Here is a 25,645-nt window from a genome sequence, read left to right as displayed (position 1 = left end):
TGGGACGGGAGCGGGGTTGGCGCCGGGGGTGGGGGTGGGAGCGGGGCGGGGCGGGGCGGGCCCGGGGGTGGGGGTGGGACGGGAGCGGAGCGGGCCCGTGGGTGGGACGGGGGCGGGGTTGGCGCCGGGGGTGGGAGCGGAGCGGGGCGGGGCGGGCCCGGGGGTGGGGGTGGGACGGGAGCGGAGCGGGCCCGTGGGTGGGACGGGGGCGGGGTTGGCGCCGGGGGTGGGACTGGGATGGGGGCGGGGCGGGCGCCGCCTCCACGTAAATCCCGGACAGATCCCGCAGCCTTTCCCGGTTTCGGTGCAAGATGGCAACAAATAAGGAGCGAACCGTAAGTGCGAGGCATCGGCAACCGGAGCGGCTGAATGCCGCCGGCGGCCGCGGATTCTGCTCCATTCCCCGTTCTCACCGGGAGGGAGCCATGCGGATCCCGGGGATCAGCTCAGAAACAGGCGGATCCCGGCACTGGGATATTCCGGGAGGGAGTCGGGGCCTCGGCTCTGAGCGCAGGTTGAGTCCGGGTCTTGCTGCTCCTGCTCCCGGAGTGCAGCCTCTGATTGATCCCGGAGCCGCTCTGGGGGGAATTTCCTGGGGAAGCGGATTCCTCTCCCGCCAACTTCTCAGATCCGCCTCAATTGCTGCTATTGATCAAAGGGAATGGGGAATGATTGAGTGGTATCCAGAGCCCAGACTCTGCTCTCTACTCCAGAATATTAACAATAACTCGCAGTTAACACTGGCAGGAAAATTGTTCTAATTGCTCCTAATTTTCCATTTCATTCTTGTTTTAGACGGAAGACGGACCGCACCTCAATAACTCGCTCAGTTCCCCAGAGTCAGAAGACTATCCCCGCTTGGTAAAAGAAAATGCACCTTTTTTATTATTACCTTTTTTATTTAAAATGACCTTGAATGTAATTGCTCATTTAATCGTGTGTAATTCAACCCTATTCTGAGAGTTACAAGAACCGATTCCTTACTTTCTTTAAGACTGTTCCTTTTGGTGGTGCCATCAAAGGAGGAATGAAACCTGGGAAGAAGATCATTGTGATGGGAATCGTGGATCCTAGCCCTGCCAGGTACTCCAATATGTGTTTCTTCGATGTGGGTGTCGCGGCCACTATTTGTTGCCCATCGCTAGTTGCCCTTTAGAAGGTGGTGGTGAGCTGTTTTCTTGAACTGATGCAGCTCCTGTGCTGTAGGTACACCTACAGAGCTGTTAGGAGGGAGTTTGAGGATTTTGACCCAGAGATAATGAAGGATCAGCAATATATTTCCAAGTCACGATGGTGAGCGGCTTGGAGGGGAAATTGCAGATGGTGGGGTTCCCATGTGTCTGTTGCTCTTGTCCTTCTAGATGGCAGAGATCATGGGTTTGGAAGGTGTTGTCAAAGGAGCTTTGACAGTCCTGCAGTACATCCTGTAGATGGTACACATGGCTGCTACCGTCCATCAGTGGTGGAGGGATGGAATGCTTGTGGAAGGGGTGCCAATCAAGTGAACGCTTTTTTCCTGGATGGTGTTGAGTTTTTTTGTGTTGTTGGAGCTGCACTCATCCAGGCAAGTGGGGACGTGTGCCTTGTAGATGGTGGACAGGCTTTGGGGAGTCGGGAGGTGAGTTACTCGCTGCAGGATTCCCAGTCTTTGACCTGTTCTTGTAACCGCAGTATTTTGATGGCTAGTTCAGTCTTTGATAAATGGTAACCCCCAAGATATTGATAGTGGGAGATTCAATGATGGTAATGCCGTTCAATGTCAAGGCACGTTGGTTAGATCCTCTCTTGTTGGAGATGGTCATTGCCTGCCACTTGTGTGGTGCGAATGTAACTTGCCACTTGTCAGCCCAAGCCTGGATATTGTCCAGATCTTGCTGCAGTTGGACATAGACTCAACAATAAATACTTTCATTCAATAATCAGGGATGCAGAAGTCCAAAATCAAATGGAGTGGAATTATTGGCAAAATTGGAATAATCTCATTTTCATCTGTAACTCAAAAATTGTGGCTTTTGTCTGGATGAATGGAGACAATTTGATATAACTTTCAATGTGTAATGTTGAAAAAGGAAGGTTGAAATTGGAAACATAGCAAAGAATGGAATGGTGCATATTTTGGTGTTTACAGTGATGTGATTTTGGATCTTTTGGAGAACTACTATCCAGGAGGAGGAGTTAATGGGCCTAATAGTGGAACGATTTAGTGAGGAATGTTAATCATAGTGATTTTAAGCTTCTGTTGTCTGACGGGCTCTTTCAGAGCAAGTCACAAAACAGTTGCCAGCAAAACTTTGCAAGCATGGGACAAATAGTTCCATTACCGGTTTCTAATCAGTAAGTACAAAATTGTTTCAGTTTGTTGCTCAATACAAGGACCCGTGCCAGTAGTCTGAATTAATTTAAATTTGAAATGATCTCAAAGTTATTTGAGTAATATCTTGTATGCAACCAGAAAAGGAATTATCTCCAGAAATTATTCTGTTCATGCTGTTTATGTGAGTATACCAAATTAAACGCAAACAGCATTTGTAGGTGGTGAATATGCTACTTTTGTCACTTGACCGTTTAACAAGCCTGGTAAGTGTGGTTTAAAAAATTAGTGACGGTCAATTTTGAGATATCGGCCACATTAACTTGTTGCTTCAATGTGTTTTTAAAAACACCTTTTTGTTGATCAGAGGTTGAAACATTACTGTATAACTTTTCATATGGCACCGCTTCCATTTAAAATACTCCTCTGCAACTCTCCGAGATAGTCCCAGTCCTGACCTCTTGTGCATCCCCAAATATCATTGTAACAAAGTGTTGGATAAACCCAACAGGTCTGGCAGCATCTGTGGAGAGAGGAGCAGAGTTCATGTTACCTTAACTCTGTTTCTCTCTCCACAGATGCTGCCAGACCTACTGAGTTTATTTTCCAGCATTTTCTGTTTTAATTTCTGGCCTCCAAAATCCTCTGTATATTAACTGTCTTAGTTTAGGTCACAATTTTAATTGTGTCTTATGAAACTTCTAAGTGGCTTGGTGTCCTGCTTTTGTTTGATGATGTTTCTCTGAAGCACCATAGGACATTTTATTACGTCAAAGGCACTATGCAAATATAACTACGTTGATAATCGTTCCACCTGTTGCTGTGTCTTTGCTATCTGATCCCTAAGGTCTTCAATTCCCTTGCTCCACCTCCTCGCTCCTCCTGTAAGATTCTCCTTGACCTAACTTTTTTTTTTCTCCTGATCTAACATCTGTGTCTCGATGCGAAATTTTGTTTGATAACGCCCCTTGCTATATTTTAAAAGTGCTACACAAATGCAAGTTGTTAGGGCAGCACGGCGGCACAGTGGTTAGCACTTCTGCCTCACGGCGCTGAGTTCCCGGGTTCAATCCCAGCCCTGGATCACTGTCTGTGTGGCGTTTGCACATTCTCCCCGTGTTTGCGTGGGTTTCGGCCCCACAACCCAAAAAGATGTGCAGGGTAGGTGGATTGGCCATGCTAAATTGCCCCTTAATTGGAAAAAAATGAATTGGGCACTCTAAATTTAAAAACAAATACAAGTTTAGACATAGAACAGTACAGCACAGAACAGGCCCTACGGCCCTCAATGCTGTGCCAAGCCATGATCACCCTACTCAAACCCACGTATCCACCCTATACCCGTAACCCAACAACCCCCCCCTTAACCTTACTTTTATTAGGACACTACGGGCAATTTAGCATGGCCAATCCACCTAACCCGCACATCTTTGGACTGTGGGAGGAAACCGGAGCACCCGGAGGAAACCCACGCACACACGGGGAGGACGTGCAGACTCCACACACAGTGACCCAGCCGGGAATCGAACCTGGGACCCTGGAGCTGTGAAGCATTTATGCTAACCACCATGCTACCCTGCTGCCCCAGTTTGTGTTGATACAGACAGTTGTTTCGTTTAGAGTCTTTGGTAGGTTAAATGACAATTTGTTTGTGACTGAGTTTAATTTCTTGCTACCTTTGCTGAAGCTTTGAAATCAGTCTGTGCTGTGGAGACTCGGACGTGTCGCCGGCTGATGTTGCCCTGGAGCTGCAGGCGAGATTTCCCGATCAGTTTGTCAGGAATGCTTTTCTCTCTGGTGAATGGGGAGAAGAGGAAACATCCATTCCCTACTTCCCCTTCATTCCAGACCAGCCATTTAGGGTGAGTAACTATTTTGAGCACATTGGGGTGGGGCGCTCTGCACAGTTCTAGTCTGCGTATTGTAAAAATGAGAATCGAGGCAGTGGAGAAAATGCAAAGAGGATTAGCAGGGGGATGATACCGGAACTGAAAGGTTACAACTATTGAGGAAAGAATGGACGTGCTGGCGCTACTGAGCAGTCAGCAGATGGAGTTGTTCAGAACGACGAGAGGATTTGATGAGGTGCATAACCCAGGGTCCATTAATATAAGAAAATCATCAACCTAAAAGTGAATTCACAAGAGATGTCTATGTAGTGTTTAAAGGTTCTGAAAGGGTTAAAGGACATCAATCAACTGTCCTAATTGATGTGTTGTTTTATTTGGTGCAGTTTAGTTAAATTGTAACAGGCATTGCTTTTCAAAATGTGAATTCTATCTCCTTCGACTGTCAGATTTTGACACTTAAACAACATGGATACAGTTATTCCTTATGACACAAGATCGTTATGAACGGCGGATAACATTCAGCCAACAATTGCCCTAAAGTCACTCCAACACCATATTCAGTGGCTTCACAAACAGGTTTTCACCTCGTCAGCCTTGCTGGGGCCTTTAGAACATAGAACAGTACAGCACAGAACAGGCCCTTCAGCCCTCAATGTTGTGCCGAGCAATGATCATCCTACTTAAACCCACGTATACCCGTAACCCAACAATCCCCCCATTAACCTTACACTACGGGCAATTTAGCATGGTCAATCCACCTAACCCGCACATCTTTGGACTGTGGGAGGAAACCGGAGCACCCGGAGGAAACCCACGCACACACGGGGAGGACGTGCAGACTCCACACAGACAGTGACCCAGCCGGTAATCGAACCTGGGACCCTGGAGCTGTGAAGCATTGATGCTAACCACCATGCTTACCGTGAGGTCCCCTTGGAAATGATGAGAAAATGCCACCTGCTGATTTTTGAGAACTGATATCCTCAAACTAATTTCACAACAACCTTTGCTGTATTGGTGTTGGGCAGTAATAAAATATGTCTGGTGATAAGATTAGTGAAAACCCATTCTCCTCAGTGCAGTGGCTAATACATGAAGATTTATCAAGCTGATTGGCAAAAGATGTGGAGATGCCGGCGTTGGACAACACCGGGTTACAGTCCAACAGTTTTATTTGGAATCATGAGCTTTTGGAGCACAGCTCCTTCCTCAATGAACTCCCCTGAGGAAGGAGCTGCGCTCCGAAAGCTAGTGATTCCAAATAAACCTGTTGTTGTAAGACTTCATATTGGCAAAAGAACCAGAGGTGACATGAGAAACAATTCCCAGCGAGTTGTTGTGATCTGAACAGGTAATCATGGCAGCACGGTGGCGCAGTGGTTTAGCCCTGCTGCCTCACGGTGTTGAGGTCCCAGGATCGATCCTGGCTCTGGGTTACTGTGTAGAGTTTGCACATTCTCCCCATGTTTGCATGAGTTTCGCCCCCACAACCCAAAGATGTGCAGGGTAGTTGGATTGGCCAAACTAAATTGCCCCTTAATTGGGAAAATGAATTGGGTACTCTGAAATTTAATCATAGAATTCCTACAGTGCAGTAGGAGGCCATTCAGCCCATCAAGTCTGCACCAGCCCTTGGTAGAGCACCCTACTTACCTCCACCCTATCCCTATAACCCAGTAACCCCACCTAACCTTTTGGACACTAAGGGGCAATTTAGCATGGCCAATCAACCTGACCTACACATCTTTGGACTGTGGGTGGAAACCCACATAGACACCGGGAGAAAGTGGAAACTTCACACAGACAGTAATCCGAGGCCGGGAATGAACTGAGGTCCCTGGAGCAATGCTAACCACTGTGCCACCAAAGCAGATCCTTGGAAAGGGCATTGGATAAATATGTAGGGGCGGGGGGGAGGAGAAGAGAGAGCATTACAGGGCCATGGGAAAAGAGTAGGGAAAGTGTTGAATAGTCTTTCAGAGCCAGCACTGGCATGATGGGCCAAATTGCCTCTTTGGGCTGTCCGGTTCTATATAATAATTGATGAAAACGTTCTCTGTCCAAGGAATCTCCCTCTCCTTCACACCCTGACTCTATATTTGCCTGACCCCTTCAGTAATTATGCGAGCAAGTTAGTCAATACGACAGTGATACATTATTTTGTGAACTCATTATTTTAGACTTGGGTGAAGATGGAGTGAGTGGTGGAGAGCTGCAGAGTTAAAATTGGGTTCATTGTATAAGGGCATAGCAATGATAATCCTGCACAAATTGATTACCATCTATGAGAAGTATTGTAATAGAGGATTATTGAAACTGGAAAACTTTTAAACAACTTGGGAGTAATGACTAAGCAACATAGCGTAGAAGTTATATATTAATACCTTTCTCCTGTTCAAATATTGAATCCATTTTAGGTCAACATTTGAATTCCTTTTTTTTAATGTTACTTTATTCATTCTCAACTAGGTGAGACTTGGAAAGTCATGAGACATGCATTAGATTTATCAATAATTAAGAACAGAGTTACTGTATAACATGTTAATGTATGGGCTATCTAACAGGACTCAGAACTAACTATACTGAGTGACTGTGCCCTTCCCAAGTATTCACAAAACCCACAATGTCAAAACCTTACTAGTCAGTTAGCACCAGAAGGTTGGTGTGACATGGCACACACACCCCGTCACCATCACTTGTGTGACTTTTCAATTTGATAAACTCAAGTGTTGCTAATGCAGAGAAAACTGGTGATTTATTCATTATGGCGGCTGCCTTTGAAAGAATGTAAAAAAAAAGAGAAGTATTCATTTGAAAATATACATTGATCAAATGTGTTTTTGTTATAGTTCTAAATTGCTGTTAAAAATGACTGGTTTACAGGTTAAGGACAGAAAGCAGGATACATTGTTTGATCTTTTGAGTATGGAATATAGAAAGCCATTGTATTTTTGGAAGGGGAAATATATTAAAACAAAATTTGTCGCTATTTATTGACCTTGAAGAAATTCTTGTTGTTTTTCCATGTTTTCAGGCCACCACTCTTTCTATATTGGAAGCTCTCTGGTACCTCGCCCACATGACTATTGTTCATATCAGTCTAGCTAGTCTGTATCGATCAGCTGTTCAACTGTGGAAAGCATCACTGCTTTGTCTGGTGTGTCTTTCACTCTGCACCCACATGCCTGAATGATCCAGTATGGGTCACTGATTGCAATCGGGGGCAGGGATCATAGGTAGACTAGACAAGTCAGACTTGGTATGTTCCTAGTCTGCATGGCTTAGTCCCATTGGCTTCCGTTGACTGTTCTGAAAAGGTAGTTTACAGTTGTTGCTATAGATGGTGTACCAGTACTGGATTAAAACAGAGCCTAAAATGTAGAGCCAGGCTCCTTTTGAATGAAGTTAGAAAATCCTTTTCCACACAAACATGGCAGAAGTTTGGAACTCTCTTCTACAAAAGGCAGTCAACGCAAAATCAATTGTGAAGTTGAAATCAGAGCTTTATGTTATCAGAAAATATTAAAGGATATGAGGCCAAGATGGGAAATGGAATTAGGTCACATCAATCATAATCTCGCAGGATAGGTTAGCGGAGAGAAATGGCTGTCCTTCTACATGAACTCCTGGGTAGGAGCTCATATCTTTTTAATATTCTTGAGTAAATGTGATATATTTTAAAAGTTGTTTTGATAATTGCATTTTTCCCAAATATGTATTTATTTTCCTGATTTACAGCTTGAGATCCACTGTGAATATCAACGATTCCGCATATTCATCGATGGGCACCAGCTTTTTGAGTTTCACCATCGAGTCCTAGATTTATCCGCAATTAACGTGATAAAAATCTTTGGCGATCTGCAGCTGACCAAACTTGGTTAAGTGTATTTGGGATTGTCCAGAGGAACTGTGACCTTGCTGATGGGTCAAAGACTCACCATCAACACATGTGAGGCCGTACCAGCTGGGTGTGAGCTGCCTCACTGCCAGGCTCCATTGTTCACTCTTATGAAAGGAAGAATGGGACTGTTGTTTGGATATTGGCAATGTAACGGATTCGGGGAATTGGCCATTTTCGGGAGCATTTGGGGGGGGGGATAGCTTATGATGGAAAATAAAACCCAATTAACTATGGTTCTGACACTGCCAGGATGATTTATTCTAAAGGTTAACATGCCTGGAACATCTATACAATGGGTGGGGAGGGGGGCAAAGGGTAGTGAATAAAGTAATTTTTGTGTTTACACCGTGCACCATCCGGTGTTCCTGCACTGAAATGACAGCACAAATAATTAACAAATTATATTTTAAAAAAGAACATGAAGAGTCAGGGTACTGTCTAGACTGTAAATAGTTTTTGTAGAGTGTAATACGGATGGTGTGGTTTGTGTTATTTATGACACTGGATACTTATTTATATACATCATGCCTTTTAATCGTAATGAATTAGGTAAACATCAGAATGTTAGCAAATGAATGTACCAGCTATTTAGACTCTGTAAATTAAAGGTGTATTTCTTGAAATTTGTAGCCTATTAATTTTTTAAGCAATGAAACTAGGCATTCCGATCATTACAATAAAGAATCATTTCAAAAGGAAAATAATATAATCCATAATGCTTGTCATAAAACTCTTAAATTTAAATCAATTTTCTGGGAATATATGATTCAATATGTTTGAGATTAATCTGCTAATCTGAACTCTTATTCAGAGCAATTGGTATCAGTGGGAACTGCTTTTTCTATTAGTTATTGTACCTAAAATAATATTTCACAATGTAACATTTTCTAATTGTAAAAGAAACTAATCTAAAAGGAAACTAGAATATCTGATATTGTCACATGTTCGGTGAACAGAGTTGTTGTACAAAGTTTATTAAATGTTGTTATTGTTTGTCAGTATAAAGACAGACTGAGAGAAATGATAGATCCAATCAGACAGTTGAGTGATTGTGTTTAACATCAAATTACTTTGTGTCAGACTATTGAGATATTGTAAAACTTGCGGGTGGCACGGTGGCGCAGTGGTTAATACTGCTGACTCACGGCGCCCGGTTCGATCCCGGCTCTGGGTCACTGTCCGTGTGGGGTTTGCACACTTTCCCGTGTGTGTGTGGGTCCCGCCCCACAACCCAATGATGTGCAGGGTAGGTGGATTGGCCATGCTAAATTGCCCCTTTAATTGGAAAAGAAATTGACTTGGGTACTTTTTAAAAAATCTTCCAGTTTGTCTTGCTGCACTTGTCAAAATCTTTCCGAAGCTCTTCTGTGTAATGGGCATCCGCCCCTTGCATTTACTGCAGCAGGATGACCTGAACAAAAGCAGTACATTGGTCCCATTTCAGGAGATAGCAATACCATAGAAGTGCTGGTTATGTGAGGGTAATATGGTGACGCCAGCAGAGCATGCTGCGTAATTCTGAATATCTCATTATTTTCTACATCTCTAAAACTATGATGTACTTGGTGGATGCTTTGACAAATGTATTGATTGATTGATTTTTAAGCTGTAAATAACTGTAATTTATCAAGCAAAAAGGCCTTTCCAAATGTAATGCTGTTACCAATACCAGGCATTTAACTTTGTTAAGATCAATCTTTAGTTAAATTAAAAATAAATATTTATAATTTCCCCATATTTTTTTCTTTTCACATTTCCATATTTTTTCTTTTCACATTTCCTACCCTATCAGTTCAGACATCATCTTCCATCCAGTCCTCCCTGTACAATGGGCAGAGGGAAACGTCATCACCAATCTGTTTTGCATGTTTGATGTGTTCTGGAAGTTCAGTTGGATGATGCAGGAGTGGTGCCCCACCAGACCGGTTGCCTCTCCAAATGGCTCCGTAGCACCACATCAGCAGTGTTAGCACCAATCTTTTGACACGGACAGGGTAATCCGTGCCTCAGTTGCCAGCCCGTTTGCTTCAGAGTCAGATGTTCAAGGATTGCACCTTTTTAAGATGGGAGTACGGTCAGGAAAATGCCAGAAATACTCAACAGATCAGACCGCATCTGTAGAGAGGAATTTGGGTACAATTCAGCGGCCTCAACGTGCCCAACTTAGAATGAGGCCGTTAAATCTTGTGAGAGGTCTTCGGCGCAATTCGCAATGCTTGATGTCTCGTGAGATTCAAAAGAATCTTGAGATGTTGCGATCTGGATCTCGCCCTCACAGAGGACTCTGGTTCAATCCCAACCCTGGGTCACTGTCCGTGTGGAGTTTGCACATTCTGCTCTGTAGTCAATGAATGTAGTCTGATGTAGGAGTCCTTTGTTGAGATGCTCCAAGGATGAGTGTAGGGCCAGGGAGACAGTGTCTGCTGTAGATCGGTTGAGGCAGTATGTGAATTGCAGTGGACCAAGGCATTCTGGGAGTATGGAGTTGATGTCTCATGACCAACCTCTCGGAGCACTTCATAATGATTGATTCAGGACCAATGGACAGTAATCTTTGAGACACGTTGCCTAGTTCTTTATCACTGGTATGATAGTGGCCTTCTTGAAGCAGGTGGGAATGTCGGTACGGAGTAGGGAACCTCGCAACCAGAGTGCCGCACTGTTGGAGGGTCAGTTCTGAGGGAGTGTGGGCAACACAGTGGCACAGTGGTTAGCACTGCTGTCTCATGGCACCAAGGATCCGGGATCGATCCCGGCCCTGGGTCACTGTCTATGTCGAGTTTGCACATTCTCCATGTGTCTGCCTGGGTCTCATCCCAACAACCCAAAAAGATGTGCAGGTTAGGTGGATTGGCCATATCTTTTTTTATTATAACAGTAAAAAATATACAAGGCCAAACGGTACAAACACTAATTTTGTGTTGGAGAAACAGGGTACCCTCCCCATAGTATCAACGTATGGGGAGGGGTGATAGGATACTCTGATTATTAAAACAATTCACAACGTCGTTGTACAAAAAACAAACAGTACAAGCACTACACTTTGTGCTGGAGAGACCAGATACCCGTGCCTCTGTACCAACAGAAGGGAAAGGAAGGGGGTGGCGGGGGAGAGGGGAATAGGTGGACAGCCATACTAAATTGCCTCTTAATTGGGGAAAAAATAATTGGGTACTCTACATTAAAAAGAAAAGATTTATCTCTTGCAACTATCCTAAGGTCCCCCTCTCTGTCTTAGTGTTTGCTGACCTGTGAAGCTTCTGTGGGATGTTTTACTTTATTTTAGAGGTGCTATATGCAATAACCCTCATGAGACCCATGGGAATACCCCAATTGATCTCCCTGTGTGACTCGTGAAAAATAATGTCCCTCGCTAGTGGGTGGTGACCCTTCAGCTGGGGTTCATGGAAATCGCCCTATAAAAGCCAGCCTGGGCCGGGACCCGGCTAGAACTGTCTTCCTGATTGGGACAATAAGCCAAGGCAGCATGGTGGTGCAGTGGTTAGCACTGCTGCATCACAGCGCTGAGGACCTGGGTTCGATCCCAGCCCGGGATCACTGTCCGTGTGGAGTTTGCACCTCCCCTTGTCTGCCTGGGTCCTACAACCCAAAGATGCGTCTGGGTAGGTGGATTGACCACACTAAATTTCCCCTTAATTGGGGGGGGGGGGAATTGGATACTCTAAATTTATTTAAAAGGACTAAGCCGCGTTGCAGCCTTTACTTTTGTTGTTGAATTAAACCTTTCCGATTTACCTTGTCGGGCCTCCTGAGCTTTTATTCTATAAAAATGCAATTCATCAAGTGTAATGGTCACCAGCAGTCGGATCATTCTGTGACACCTATGTCCGTTCTCTGTATGGGGTCTGTGTCTTTCCCATCATAGTGAGAAAGTAAACATTTTTCATTCATGAATTCAATATCTTTGTCTACAGTCGATTAAATCCATTAGTTTATTTTTGCTTTGTGACCTTTCTGCGATATTTCTCCCTCTGCTGGATTGCATTTCTACTGGATGTGGGAGAAAGCTGAGATACTAACACCACATCATCATAAACGGTTCTGCTGCTGGTGTTTTGTCATTGGTTTATTTATGTTCACTATGCTGAAAAGGCACTGGGGAGTTAATGAATAAAACAAAAACACTTCCTCTGATATTGTTGGAAAGGGAGAAATGCTACTGAAGCTTTTCATTTTGCACCAACCAGGACAAAAGGAAGAATGACAAATTTTGACTAAACCAATCAGCAGCCTTTTCCCCTGCACTATAAATTGTTGTGATACATTTGAACTCTGGCGTCCTTGAATTTAACCTGGTGAGTGCAAAATAGCTCTCAACATGTCAATATCACCTGTATTATCAACCGACTTCCTTGAATGTGTAGGAGATCTTATTCTCTCACTCTGTGGAATAGGAGTAGAGGCATCCACTCACTTCTCTCCTTGAAAGTTTCACAAATAGTTTTGAGTTTGATTTTTACCATAATCTTTGGGTCGCCTAATTGGGACCAGATGAGAATCCTGTGTCCGCACTTGCTGAGAGTGGGTCGCGCTCAGCGATTTTACACAAAGTGGTCCCCTAATTTTGTGTGTTCAGGTCCACCATCTGGTTAAGGAAGTTCTCGAGGAGAGTTTTGATGCTGCAGCATCACCCGGTTGTGCCCCTGGCTCCCTCTTTGGACCATGGAGCCTCTGGCCCTGATGGTTCCTTCTTTATGCTCACGGGCTGCTTCGGTGAAACTGGTGGAATTCCCAGGGAGTGGTTACTCCATCAGCCAATTGTAGCAGCCCCATCAAATGGTCTAAATATGGCTCCTAGTCCCTGCGGAGTGTGCAGCCAATCGGCTCCTCGACCCTGCGGAGCATGCAGCCAATCGGCTTGTCCCTGCTGAGTGGGCAGCCAATCAATTTGTAATAGAGGAAAAATAGGAAGGAAGAGAATGTAAATGGCTTGAGAATTGAAGGAAGTTATTGGAGAATGAAAAGATAAAGGCAGCATGGTGGTGCAGGGGTTAGCACTGCTGCTTCACGCCGCCGAGGACCTGGGTTCGATCCCGGTCCCGGGTCAATTTCCATGTGGAGTTTGCACATTGTCCCAGTGTCTGTGTCGGTCTCACCCCCACAACCCAAAGATGTTCAGGGTAGGTGGATTGGCCACACTAAATTGCCCCTTAAATGGAAAAAGTTTTTAAAAATGAAAAGATTGGTTCAGGACTGAGACATGAAGAGGACAATGAGACACGGCTCACATCAGGATGGTGGTTGAGATTGGGAAGCGCGAGGGTCTGGGGTGAATACCAAACTTTTTCACTGTTACTTTCCTGCATATGTGATAATGCAGTGGTCAGCAGGGTGTTTTGTTGCCTCATTTCCCACCAGCCCAGGGTTGTTGATGCCACTTTCAGTGCATTTGTCCCAATTTCACCAGGATTAACTGTTTATTCAGCCAACAGCGATGAAATCTGGGAGTGAGCTGGTCTGTATTTGCTGAATTGGGCAGCACGATGGCGCAGTGGTAGCACTGCAGTCTCACGGCGCCAAGGTCCCAGGTTTGATCCCGGCTCTGGGTCACTGTCCGTGTGGAGTTTGCACATTCTCCCCGTGTTTGCATAGGTTTCGCCCCCACAACCCAAAGATGTGCAAGGTAGGTGGATTGAACACGCTAAATTGCCCCTCAATTGGAAAAAATGAATTGGGTACTCTAAATTTATAAAAAAAATAGAATTTTTTAAAAAGGAAAAAAATGTATTGCTGAATTACCCACAGTCAATGTCTGCCAATTCTGTCATGAGGAACTTTATTAGGATATTCAGCAAGAGAAAGATGCTACATCACAGCCCTGTGCCATCTAAAGCACTTCCTTTCCAATTAATTATTTTCAAATATAGCCACTTTGTTAAGTAGGCAAAGTCAACAACCAATTGTACACAGCAACATCACCAAACTGGCCGCCATTTTCCGGGGCTTGTTTGCTCTGGGCACAAATCTTGTTCTGCCCGCTAACTCTCACAAGAGGACTAAACACTTTAGGAACTTTCAAGAGGTTATTGGGTAGGCATATGGAGCACACCAGAATGACAGGGAGTGGGATAGCTGATCTTGGTTTTGGACAATGCTCGGCACAACATCGAGGGCCGAAGGGCCTGTTCTGTGCTGTACTGTTCTATGTTCGATAAGGGATTTGCACTGTGGAGATCTCAGAATGAGATCTTGCACGTCCCCCATCGGCGATGAAATAAGGTTCACGCCCAATGAGGGCTTGAACCTGGTTCCCATCAACTTGCATGGATTGAAATATTCCTAAATGGTATAACGCCATAGCTTCGGGGGGGGGGGGGGGGGGGGGGGGGGGTCAGATGCTCGCCGGGATGAATTACTGCTACTCTCCAGCAATCAAGATGACCACGCAATGGGGTAGGGTTAGGGGGTGGAGAGACTATGTGGGGGGAGATTTCTGGCGAGATGGATTGCGGGGGGGGGGTGTTTCTAGCTAGGCCCTGATGTTCATGTGTCTCTTTGAGATCAGTGCGCCCTTTTTAAAGGGCATCCTAATCTCTATGGAGCCAGGTTGCCGGCATCTCCAGGCCCCGCCCCTCAAGAATGCTGTGCAAAACATGTCCCCGGCTATTTTTTCACAAAGTGTCAGAACATCTGGAGAGGCTGTTCCTCTGGGGAGACAAAAGCCAATTTTCAGTCAGAGCCTGACACTTTACCATTTTTGGGGAAAACCCCACCCTGTAAATGAGGTGAACAACCAGTTAATCTCCTTTTTGGTGGCCCTTGAGGAATAAATATTGGTCGAAACACATGGAAAATTCCACAGCTCTATTTCAAATAGGGATGTGCAGTCTTTTACATCGAATTCAACAGGCTGGTATGGACAACAAATTAACCTGAATGGTGATATCGCCCACAATGTTCTTTTGGAACTCCAAAGCAGAATCTAATCTTGTGACAATAAGTGGTGATTATTATTATTAATGACTCACAGAGAGTGGTGGAATTGAGCCATGCTGCTTCACAAAACATATTTTCTGAACTTAAATAAGCATAGTACTGCAGATGTTGGAATCTGAAACAAACAAAATGCTGGAAAAACCCAGCAGGTCTGGCAGCATCTGTAGGAAGTGAGAACCGAGAACGGTGCGATTTTACAGCCTGTTTGCCATGAACGAGAACAGTGACGTGGATGCAAAATCTCGTAAGAATCGGGAAACGCAATTCTTGTCAGAGAGGTCACGTCTCCCGTTTATCCATGCTCCTCGCTGGTGACATAATAAAGTTTCTGCCTGGAAATGGTGGGGAGCTCATTTACATGCATTTGAATACATTTGCATTTGTTTAAAGCTCTTTCCCCTCACAAAATATTGAAACATTGTGGACGTGACATCGCAACAGCTTTGCAAAGACAGGAAACAGTCAAGGGGGTTCCGCCGGGGGCCCCAAGTAGGTTCAGCCCCTGGTGGGAGAGGGACTTGCATGGGCAGTGCCCCGAGACAGGTTAGCACTACCAATGTGTTGCCGGGGGCAATGCTGGGGTTTGCCCTCTGGGATGCCCAATGGGATGGGTTCCCCCTTATGTATGTTGGGGAGGGCTGTTGCCTGTCATGGGGGAGAGTGTCCCCAAGACTGCGGTGGTATAGGGAAAGAGGGAGCCCCGAGACTGCGGTTGTGTATGGGGGGGGTGCCCCCAAGATTGTGGTGGAAGGCGGGGGGGGGGGGGGCAGAGAGTGCCCCGGGATACTGTGGTTGTGTGCAATTGGGAGGGGGGCGGGGGAGAGTGCCACGAAGACTGCAGTGGTGGGGGGGGTAGAGATGGGAGAAGGGGGAGATTGCCCCTGAGACTCCGGTGGTGGGAGAGCCCCAATGCCTGTGAAGGGAGAAGGTAACAGATATCAGAAAATTCTGCCTAACTTTTTAAGTGCCTATGATGTAGAACTTACAAACTGATGACCCATGCCCCCCCCCCCTCCCCCCCGCAAGTCTCACAGAGTCATAAAGTACAGCACAGAAAGAGGTCCTTTGGCCTACAGTGCCTGTGACGGCCATCATCTTTATTATTGTCACACGTAGGCTTACATTAACACTGCAATGAAGTTACTGTGAAAATCTCCTAGTCGCCACATTCTGGCGCCAGTTTGGGTACACGGAGGGAGAATTCAGCATGTCCAAATTACCTAACAAGAACGTGTTTCGGGGAGGAAACCGGAGCACCTGAAGGAAACCCACGCAGACACGGGGAGAATGTGCAGACTCCGCACAAACAGTGACCCAATCCGGGAATTGCACCTGGGTCCCTGGTGCTGTGAAGCATCAGTGCTAACCACTGTTGTTCTGAGCTTCTATACTTTAATGATGCGGAGATGCCGGACTGGGGTGAGCACAGTAAGAAGTCTTACAAAACCAGGTTAAAGTCCAACAGGTTTATTTCACATCACTAGCTTTCGGAGTACTGCTCCTTCCTCAGGTGAATGAAGAGATATGTTCCAGATACATATATATAGACAAATTCAAAGATGCCACACGATGCTAAGAATGCGAGCATTCCCAGGCAATCAAGTCTTTACAGATCCAGAGATAGGGGTAACCCCAGGTTAAAGAGGTGTGAATTGTCTCAAGCCAGGACAGTTGGTAAGATTTTGCAAGCCCAGGCCAGATGGTGGGGGGTGAATGTAATGCAACATGAATTCCAGGTCCCGGTTGAAGCCGCACTCATGTGTGCGGAACTTGGCTATAACTTTCTGCTCGGCGATTCTGTGTTGTCGTGCGTTCTGAAGGTCGCCTTGGAGAACGCTTCCCTGGAGATCAGAGGCTGAATGCCCTTGACAGCTGAAGTGTTCCCTGACTGGAAGGGAACATTCCTGCCTGGTGATTGTCGCGCAATGTCTGTTCATTCTTTGTCGCAGCGTCTGCATGGTCTCGCCAATGTACCACGCTTCGGGACATCCTTTCCTGCAGCGTATTAGGTGGACAACGTTGGCCGAGTCGCACGAGTATGTACCGTGTACCTGGTGGGTGGTGTTCTCACGTGTAATGGTGGTATCCATGTCGACGACCTGGCACGTCTTGCAGAGATTGCCATGGCAGGGTTGTGTGGTGTCGTGGTCGCTGTTCTGAAGGCTGGGTAGTTTTCTGCAAACAATGATTTGTTTGAGGTTGCGTGGTTGTTTGAAGGCAAGCAGTGGGGGTGTGGGGATGACCTTGGCTAGATGTTCATCTTCATCGATGATGTGTTGAAGGCTGCAAAGAAGATGTCGTAGTTTCTCCGCTCCGGGAAAGTACTGGACGACGAAGGGTACTCTGTCGGTTGTGTCCCGTGTTTGTCTTCTGAGGAGGTTGGTGCGGTTTTTTCAGCTGTCAAGGGCATTCAGCCTCTGATCTCCAGGGAAGCGTTCTCCAAGGCGACCTTCAGGACACGCAACAACGCAGAATCGCCGAGCAGAAACTTAGAACATAGAACATAGAACATAGAACAGTACAGCACAGAACAGGCCCTTCGGCCCTCGATGTTGTGCCGAGCAATGATCACCCTACTTAAACCCACGTAACCCGTATACCCGTAACCCAACAATCCCCCCCATTAACCTTACACTACGGGCAATTTAGCATGGCCAATCCACCTAACCCGCACATCTTTGGACTGTGGGAGGAAACCGGAGCACCCGGAGGAAACCCACGCACACACGGGGAGGACGTGCAGACTCCACACAGACAGTGACCCAGCCAGGAATCGAACCTGGGACCACTGGAGCTGTGAAGCATTGATGCTAACCACCATGCTACCGTGAGGCCCCTTATAGCCAAGTTCCGCACACATGAGTGCGGCCTCAACCGGGACCTGGGATTCATGTCTCATTACACTCACCCCCCACCATCTGGCCTGGGCTTGCGAAATCCTACTGACTGTCCTGGTTTGAGACAATACACACCTCCTTAACCTGGGGTTACCACTATCTCTGGATCTGTAAAGACTTGATTACCTGCTAATGCTCGCATTCTAGCATTCTAAGCATTGTCTGGCATCTTTGAATTTGTCTACATATATGTTTCTGGAACATACCTCGCCAGTCACCTGGGGAAGGAGCAGTGCTCCAAAAGCTCGTGTTTGAAACAAACCTGTTGGACTTTAAACTGGTGTTGTAAGACTTCTGACTGTTCTACATTTTAAGTCACTGACTGATAATTGTATTGCCAGCAGGCAAAATCCAGTTATGTTTTCTCCAGACACTCTCCATACTGGTTTGACTGGTTCCTTTGCTGGGTGGGGTGTTTTGAGAGTGGCTTCTGTTGGTTTCAAAACCTAGTGTGTGTCTGCAGAGCAAAACTCTGCTCAACTCCTCAATCCAAGATTGATATATTTTGGAGCAGATCTGTTTGACTGCTGGAACACAAAACAGGCAAACATCTCTACCACCATAATTTAGCAAATAAAAGACTTCCCCAGAACGAAGAAATGCTGGGAGAGATGGAAGCATAAACTATGAGAGAGAGAGAGAGATGAAATTGAAAGAGAAGGGGAAGGAGTCATAGAAGAAACAGAAAGCTGATACTGAGAAAGATACGTCATTTTTTATTTTGCAAGACCCTGAAAAGCAGGTTATTCTGGAGCTTGAACACATTTTGCCAGTTTGCTGGGATCTGCTTCGGGATAACAATTTACGTGGCAAGTTTTGAACCTCTGTCATGCTTCAGTGACAGAAAATTGGCAGAGGCTGGATAAGCTGTACCGACATGAAAATCAAGCTCGCGCGTCATTCTTAACAATTCATTATCTATCCAATGATTAATTTAGTGGGAATTTTTCACTCTGGCCCTAAGGCTGTAGGATCTATGTATATTGATGTGGAGAAAAACAAGTACATGCAAATCAATGCTATATATCTAAACTAAGGGTGGGATTTTCCTCCTCCGTGGTGTGTTCTGCAGGGGTGGCTGGTGGCAGGATGCGCTACAGTCCCTGTCACCGCAAAAGCCAAGGAAGGGGTGCACCATCATCGGCCAAAAAATCCCACCCTAAATCTGAAGGATGAGTCAGATCCTTCTCCTGTTGAATGTTTGAAAGTGTCATTAAAAGTAAGCTGGTCGAGCAGCACGGTGGCACAGTGTGTTAGCCCTGCTGCCTGACGGCGCCGAGGTCCCAGGTTCGATCCCAGCTCTGGGTCACTGTGTGGAGTTTGCACATTCTCCCCGTGTTTGCGTGGGTTTCCCCACCACAACCTAAAGCTGTGCGGGGTAGGTGGATTGGCCACGCTAAATTGCCCCTTAATTGGAAAAAATGAATTCGGTACTCTATATTTGTATTTTCTTTTTAAAATAAGCTGGTCATTTGTTCCTACAGAACTTAATTATTGCTATTTTAAAAATCCATTATGTCAAAGCTTTTCATTTTTGCACTTATCAGGACAATCAGAAGAATATTAATGGCAGGGGAAACAATGACTCGATACTGCATGAGAAGTTGGTGCTGATTGGTTGGCAAGTGGATTCTGATTGGTGGAGGTATTTTCATGGAGAATGCAGCAGTTGATGGTGTCTATGGTTAACTGCCAAGCATTGTTTGAAATTTAAACCAAGCAATGTGACTCTGATTGGTCAAGGCATTGCCCTTGAACCAACGAATGGCTATCATTTATTTTGTTTAGCTGAAACAGGTTAGACATGTACACACATTGCCCGGGTGTCCCCAAAATCCATCTTACTGCATTCAAACCCAAAAAGTGCCACAGAATCCGTCCAGTACGGTGGAGGCTGCTCGGCCCATTGAGTCTGCACCCAACCACTGAAGGAACACCCTACCTGGGCCCACTCTTCTGCCCTATCCCCGTATCACCACCTAACCTTTGGCCACTAAGGGACAATTTAGCACGGCCAACCCACCTAACCTGCACATCTTTGGACTGTGGGAGGAATCCGGAGCACCCGAAGGAAACCCACACAGACACGGGGAGAATATGCAAACTCCACACAGTCATCCAAGGCCGGAATTGAACCCGGGTCCCTGGCGCTGTGAGGGAGTAGTGCTAACCACTGTGCCGCCCAAAAATCACTGGTTGTATCCTGAAGCAGTTTAACTTTCATATGACACAAATTTTCAACATCCTCTACTGACTGGCAGGATGAACAGAAGTTAGAATTACAGGAGGCATCGTTATGAATTAGAAATAAATATTTATTCCATTTCTTACCACTCGGCTATGTGCATTTTTGTCTCCTAGTAAAATATCTGTGACTTAAAAACGAATGAAAGATATTGCAGCAAGTCGTTTGATGTTTGTGGGGTTTGCAATCTCCTTAGATCCTCATCCATTGTCTCAAACGCACATTGTTTCCCAAGCAAGTTTCATTTTCTTTATCATCAAGTTGGACAAGCAGCAGCCTGATTTTGGAATGATTTTGAGATGCATTTTTAATCATTTTTTAATTGCAGTATGAGTGGATTAATGTCCCCCTGTGAGCAGCTGCCTGCGAAAGCAGAAACATTGTAGACATTTTTTGTAATGCAGTAAGAATACCTCAATGCAGAATGCTGCCAATTACAACAAGGTCAAACTCATTACGATTCAGTTTAAATAAACAATGTTCTAGTAATAGCGGGGGTCTACAGTACAATGGGTGCTTCATTACAGTTGAATTTGCCCTGTCTGAAACAGTCAATGTGTAAATAGATCAGCTATAACAGTTCTCTATATTGAAAAGAAATGAACAGGCGTGGTATTGACTGCAATGGAGGCAGCTGCTGGTTAATCTCAGACCTCATGACAGTGGATTCCACTGGTCACTAATGCAGAAACAATCTCCAATGGAAGTTGCAGTACACTTATTACACACTATTGCCCAACAAACAACCTTTTGCTCATTGTACAATTCATACAGCTGGAGGCGATGGACATAAACTTCAATTATTTTTTTCATGTTTGACTGAGGGACATTTTCTGGAAAAACGGAAACATTCTACAGGAATGATATTGCCATTGAATCATGAAACCGTTGTGCAAACATGTTTAGTTCAATCTTCCCTCGCTTCATTCAATATAGTCAAGCTTACGTTTTCCACCATTGGTTCCCTGACGTTTTCTGGGGTTTTGTTTTGAAGGGGATGAGAGTGAGGTTTGAGATTGGATTTCCCATTTCCACCAGACTGGGTGAACATTTGCAAATGCTGGGGAAGTAATAGTTTCCTATTGCTATTCTTGTCATTAATGGCATAGCAAGGGCAGCACGGTGGCCTAGTGGTTAGCACAGCTGCCTCACGGCGCTGAGGTCCCAGGTTCGATCCCGGCTCTGGGTCACTGTCCGTGTGGAGTTTGCACATTCTCCCCGTGTCTGCGTGGGTTTCGTTCCCACAACCCAAAGATGTGCAGGTCAGGTGGATTGGCCACACTAAATTGCCCCTTAATTGGAAAAATAATTGGGTAATCTAAATTTTTTTTAAAAATTAATGGCATAGCAAGATGTCTACATTGCTACCATCCAATAATACTCAGGGAGGAGGATGGAGGAGGGGTAGAGGAAAGGGAGGCGGGTTGGGAAGTTGGGGAGGAGGGGAAGAGGGATTGTTGATAGACACTTTGCCATGTGCAATATCTCATAATTAAAATTAATTTTCAACAGTGTTTTTCTTCTGCTGTGGAGCCAGACACTTGATGATACGATCAGGACGTTTCTCCCTGTCTCTTCTCCCTACTCCCTTTCCACAGGGAACCTGATGTCACAGTGGTGATAGCGTAGGGGGTGGCAATAAACAGAACATTAGAGATGTCTGTAATATTTCCAAGTTTGCAGATGACACAAAATTAAGGTGGGGATGTGAGTGGTGAGGGCAATGTTAAGAGACTTCAAGTCCACTAAGACAAGTTTCTAAAAAAATTTAGAGTACCCAATTAATTTTTTCCAATTAAGGGGCAATTTAGCGTGGCCAATCCACCTACCCTGCACATTTTGGGTTGTGGAGGCAAAACCCACACAAACACGGGAAGATTGTGCCACCTCCACATGGACAGTGATCCAGAGCCGGGATCGAACCTGGGACCTCGGCGCTGTGAGGCAGCAGTGCTAACGACTGTGCAGCCATGCTCACTTAGACAAGTTGACACTGGTAGGCGAAACAGAATGGCAGAGTATTATTTAAATGGTGATAGATTGGAAAATGCTGACGTACAAAGGGGCCTGGGTGGCGTTGTACACCAGTCACTGAAAGCAGGAATGCAGCTGCAGCAAGCAGTTGGGACAGCAAACGGTATATTGCCTTTCATTGCAAGAGGACTTGAGTACAGCAGCCAGGGTGTCTTCCTGCAGCTGTACTGGGCCTTGGTGAGACCACACCTGGAGTATTGAGGGCAGTTTTCCTCTCCTTATCTATGAAAGGATCTACTTGCCATCGAGGGAATGCAGTGAAGGTTCACCAGACTGATTCCTGAGACTGAGATGAGGAGAATCTTCTTCACTCAGAGGTTGGTTAACCTGTGGAATTCTCTACCACAGAAGGTGGTGGAGGCCAAGTCACTGAATATATTTAAGAAGGAAATAGATAGATTTCTAGACTCTAAAGGTGTCAAGGAATAGTGGGAGAGCACGTGAGTATGGTGTTGAGATAGAGGATCAGCCTTAATCATATTGAATGTTGAAGGGCTGAATAACCTACTGCTGCTCCTATTTTCTATGTTCCTCCAAGCCTTCTGGGTCAGACAATGAAGGCCAACAATGGCGTGACCGACTTGGCGTATCACCATGCTAGACCAGACTGTAGAAGAACAGGACACACTGCCACCATGGCAGGTTTCCCTCAACTATCATGGCAAGCAATAGGTACTCTGTCTAGAACGTCTGGAGCAAATGCACCAACCACAGGAGGCAACTGTCCAACAAACATCTCAACCTTTCAGCCAGTGGACGGGATGATTCATGGATGGAGTTTGGAGCTCTGAAAATTCCATGAGATATGGGATTCCATCCTGCAAGGCCACCCTTCCTAACTCCACCAAATTCGTTTGCCAAACTGTGCCAGGCATCGTGCCAACCTGCTATTCAGCAAATTTCTTACTCACCCCTCATGTGATAAATAGTGACCCTGCCAAATCTGAAATATTATGCAGGATGGCCAGGGTAGGTATCCCAATGCTCAGAACAAAGTAGCAGACACTCCCAACAATTGTTTTTACATCTGAGAAAGTGTCATGACTCCTGTCCAATCAATAATAACAACCTGCACGTTTTTTTAGCACCTTTAGCAACATTCAGAGGAAAAAGCATCAAATATTATTCGACTTTGAGCCACATGAGGGAGACATCAGGGACAGGTGACCAAAACCTTGGCCAACAAGGTCAGTTTTAAGGAGGTCTTAAAGGAAGAAGGTGTTGTGTTATGCTTCTTCATGTAGCATAAGCTGCTTCCTTGATGTATGCTCTGACAAAGGAAGGTTCAGACTTGGAGATAGGTTGAACACATTTATTGAACAGTTAACAATTCCGCTACTTGGGTTCGACTCTCCTGCTAATCTTGCTATAGTAACTCTGTCTAACTAACCAGTCTGCTCCAAGCCACGTGGTGGGTGTGATGATTCTGATCTGCCCCTGTCCTTCTCTCTAAGTGTCGCCTGTGGAAAGAGAAAGACCATGTGTGCCCTGTCCTTATATATGGGTTGTGTAATGCCCCCTTGTGGTAGTGTCACCTCTGGGTGTCTTGACTGCCCATTGGTCATGTCCTATTCTGTATGTTCATTAGCTGTATGTCTGCATGTCATGATGTCTCTGGTGCTCCCTCTAGTGTTTAGTTAGTTGTAGTGTATTTACATGAATACCTTGTGTATTTAAAGTGATGCATATCACCACAGAAGGGAGGGGGGAGGGGGAGTGGTTTAGGGAGGGTTGCGGATTTTCAAGGCCCAGGCAGCTGAAGGCATAGCCAGTAATGGCGGAGCGATTAAATTGGGGCAAGGATTTGAAAACAAGAATGAGAATTTCAAAACTGCGGCACGATAGGATGGGACAGCAAGGAAGGAGGCCCATTGTGCATGTATCAGCTCTTTCTGGGAACTATTCGATTAATCTTCCTCTCCCTGCTCTTTCCTCATTGCTCTGCAAATTTTCATTTTCAATGATTTATTCAATGTACTTTTGGAAGTTTCTGTTGAATTTTCTTCCACCACCCTCTCAGCCAACACATTTCAGATCACAATAAATTGATGTGTAAAAAAATAATTCCCCCAACACAGTCTTTTTGAAAATGATCTTATAACCGTGTCCTCTGGTTACAGACCCACCCGGTATGTGACATATCAATTCTGACCAAAGAGACGGGGTGTGATACTGAACCGTCATGTCTCTCCACATTGACTGATGTATGAGGCTCCAGCATCTTCTGTGAGCTCTTTGCTCATAACTACCATTTAACAAATACAGTGACTTAGCAACAGTTGAATATTAACGCGGGGAACTGACCTGTACTGAAATGCCCTTTGTTAACACATTTATGGAAACTTTGCAAATATTGATAAGTTGCAGCCAATATTTTGACATCCGAGAGAGTTGATAATCTGAAACATTTATGTTTGCAAAATCACTGATGCATTACAGTACAGTGTGATTGAATAGACTCTCTATGTGTCACCATCTCACTGTAATGTATAGCTTTACAAAAATGTCAACTGAGTCACATATCATTGTTTAAATCAAAATCAGCCCCAGTTCAGTTGCTGTTCAAACACTTATCCATCTCTTTGTTACTTCTAGTTGTGACTATTCCAACACACTCCAAACCAGCCTCCCATCTGCCACCCTATGTATAGTAATCCACGGGAGGCAGGAGTTCCGTCACCACACCAATATTTGTTTACAATAACGATATTACAGGAGCAGCTCCAAACAGTGCTGCTAGCAGTCCAGTCAACTTAAGACTGGCTCACAAAGCCTACACAGGTGATTATATGGGCCCCCTCAATGAGCTATCATTGAGGGAGCTCATACTCCAATTGGCCAACCAATAAAGCCAATTGGAGTTCATTACACTATGTAAACTGCAGCTCATCCAAAAGTCTGTTACCTGCATCCTAACTTGGACCAAGTCCCAATCACACATGACCTCTCTGCTTACTGACCCACAGCAACTCCCAGTCCAGCGGCAGCACATTTTTTTTTTAATAAATTTAGATTACCCAATTATTTTTTCTATTAAGGGGCAATTTAGCATGGCCAATCCACCTACTCTGCACATTTTTGGGTTGTGGGGGCGAACCCCACGCAGACACGGGGAGAATGTGCAAACTCCACACGGACAGTGACCCAGAGCCGGGATCGAACCTGGGACCTCAGCGCCGTGAGGCGGTTGTGCTAACCACTAGGCCACCGTGACGGCAGCACATTTTTAACATTTTCATCTTTGTTCTCAAATCCCTTCATGCCTCATGCCTGTCCCTGTAATCTCCTCCAGCCCCACACCCTCCGGGATATCTAAGCTCCTCCACTTCCCTGATTTTAATCACTTTACTATTGCTGACTGCGCCTCCAATTGCCAAGGTCCAACATCCTGGAATTCCTTCCCAAAACCTCACCACCTCTGTCTCCATTAAGACTCGCCTTCAAACCAAT

At 45.3% G+C, this 25,645-nt stretch overlaps 1 protein-coding gene across 2 annotated transcripts; it reads left to right on the top strand.

Moving 5' to 3' along the window:
* Positions 1-227: 227 nt before the first annotated feature.
* LOC119971706 (galectin-related protein-like) lies at positions 228-8,758 on the top strand. Of its 2 annotated transcripts, none has more exons than XM_038807618.1 (5): positions 228-335; positions 796-861; positions 995-1,083; positions 3,999-4,173; positions 7,900-8,758. In XM_038807618.1, exons 1-5 carry the CDS (start codon positions 312-314, stop codon positions 8,041-8,043), a joined length of 498 nt encoding a protein of 165 aa, XP_038663546.1. In that variant the 5' UTR covers positions 228-311; the 3' UTR covers positions 8,044-8,758. The 2 variants fall into 2 exon arrangements, with proteins under 2 accessions (XP_038663546.1, XP_038663557.1); XM_038807629.1 differs by having other exon boundaries at positions 249-326.
* Positions 8,759-25,645: the final 16,887 nt, after the last annotated feature.

This window comes from Scyliorhinus canicula, chromosome 1, assembly GCF_902713615.1.
Source record: "Scyliorhinus canicula chromosome 1, sScyCan1.1, whole genome shotgun sequence".
Classification (NCBI taxonomy): Eukaryota; Metazoa; Chordata; class Chondrichthyes; order Carcharhiniformes; family Scyliorhinidae; genus Scyliorhinus; species Scyliorhinus canicula.
The sequence above is the reverse complement of the archived record's forward strand: the minus strand, read 5'-3'. Positions and strand labels throughout refer to the sequence as shown.

What these genes read in the sequence shown, in the direction of transcription:
- LOC119971706 (XM_038807618.1), top strand. Translation starts at nt 312, where the DNA reads ATGGCAACAAATAAGGAGCGAACC. An exon ending in CAACAAATAAGGAGCGAACC is followed by an intron (nt 336 to 795) that starts GTAAGTGCGAGG and finishes TTCTTGTTTTAG; the next exon opens with ACGGAAGACGGACCGCACCT. An exon ending in TTCCAGACCAGCCATTTAGG is followed by an intron (nt 4,174 to 7,899) that starts GTGAGTAACTAT and finishes CCTGATTTACAG; the next exon opens with CTTGAGATCCACTGTGAATA.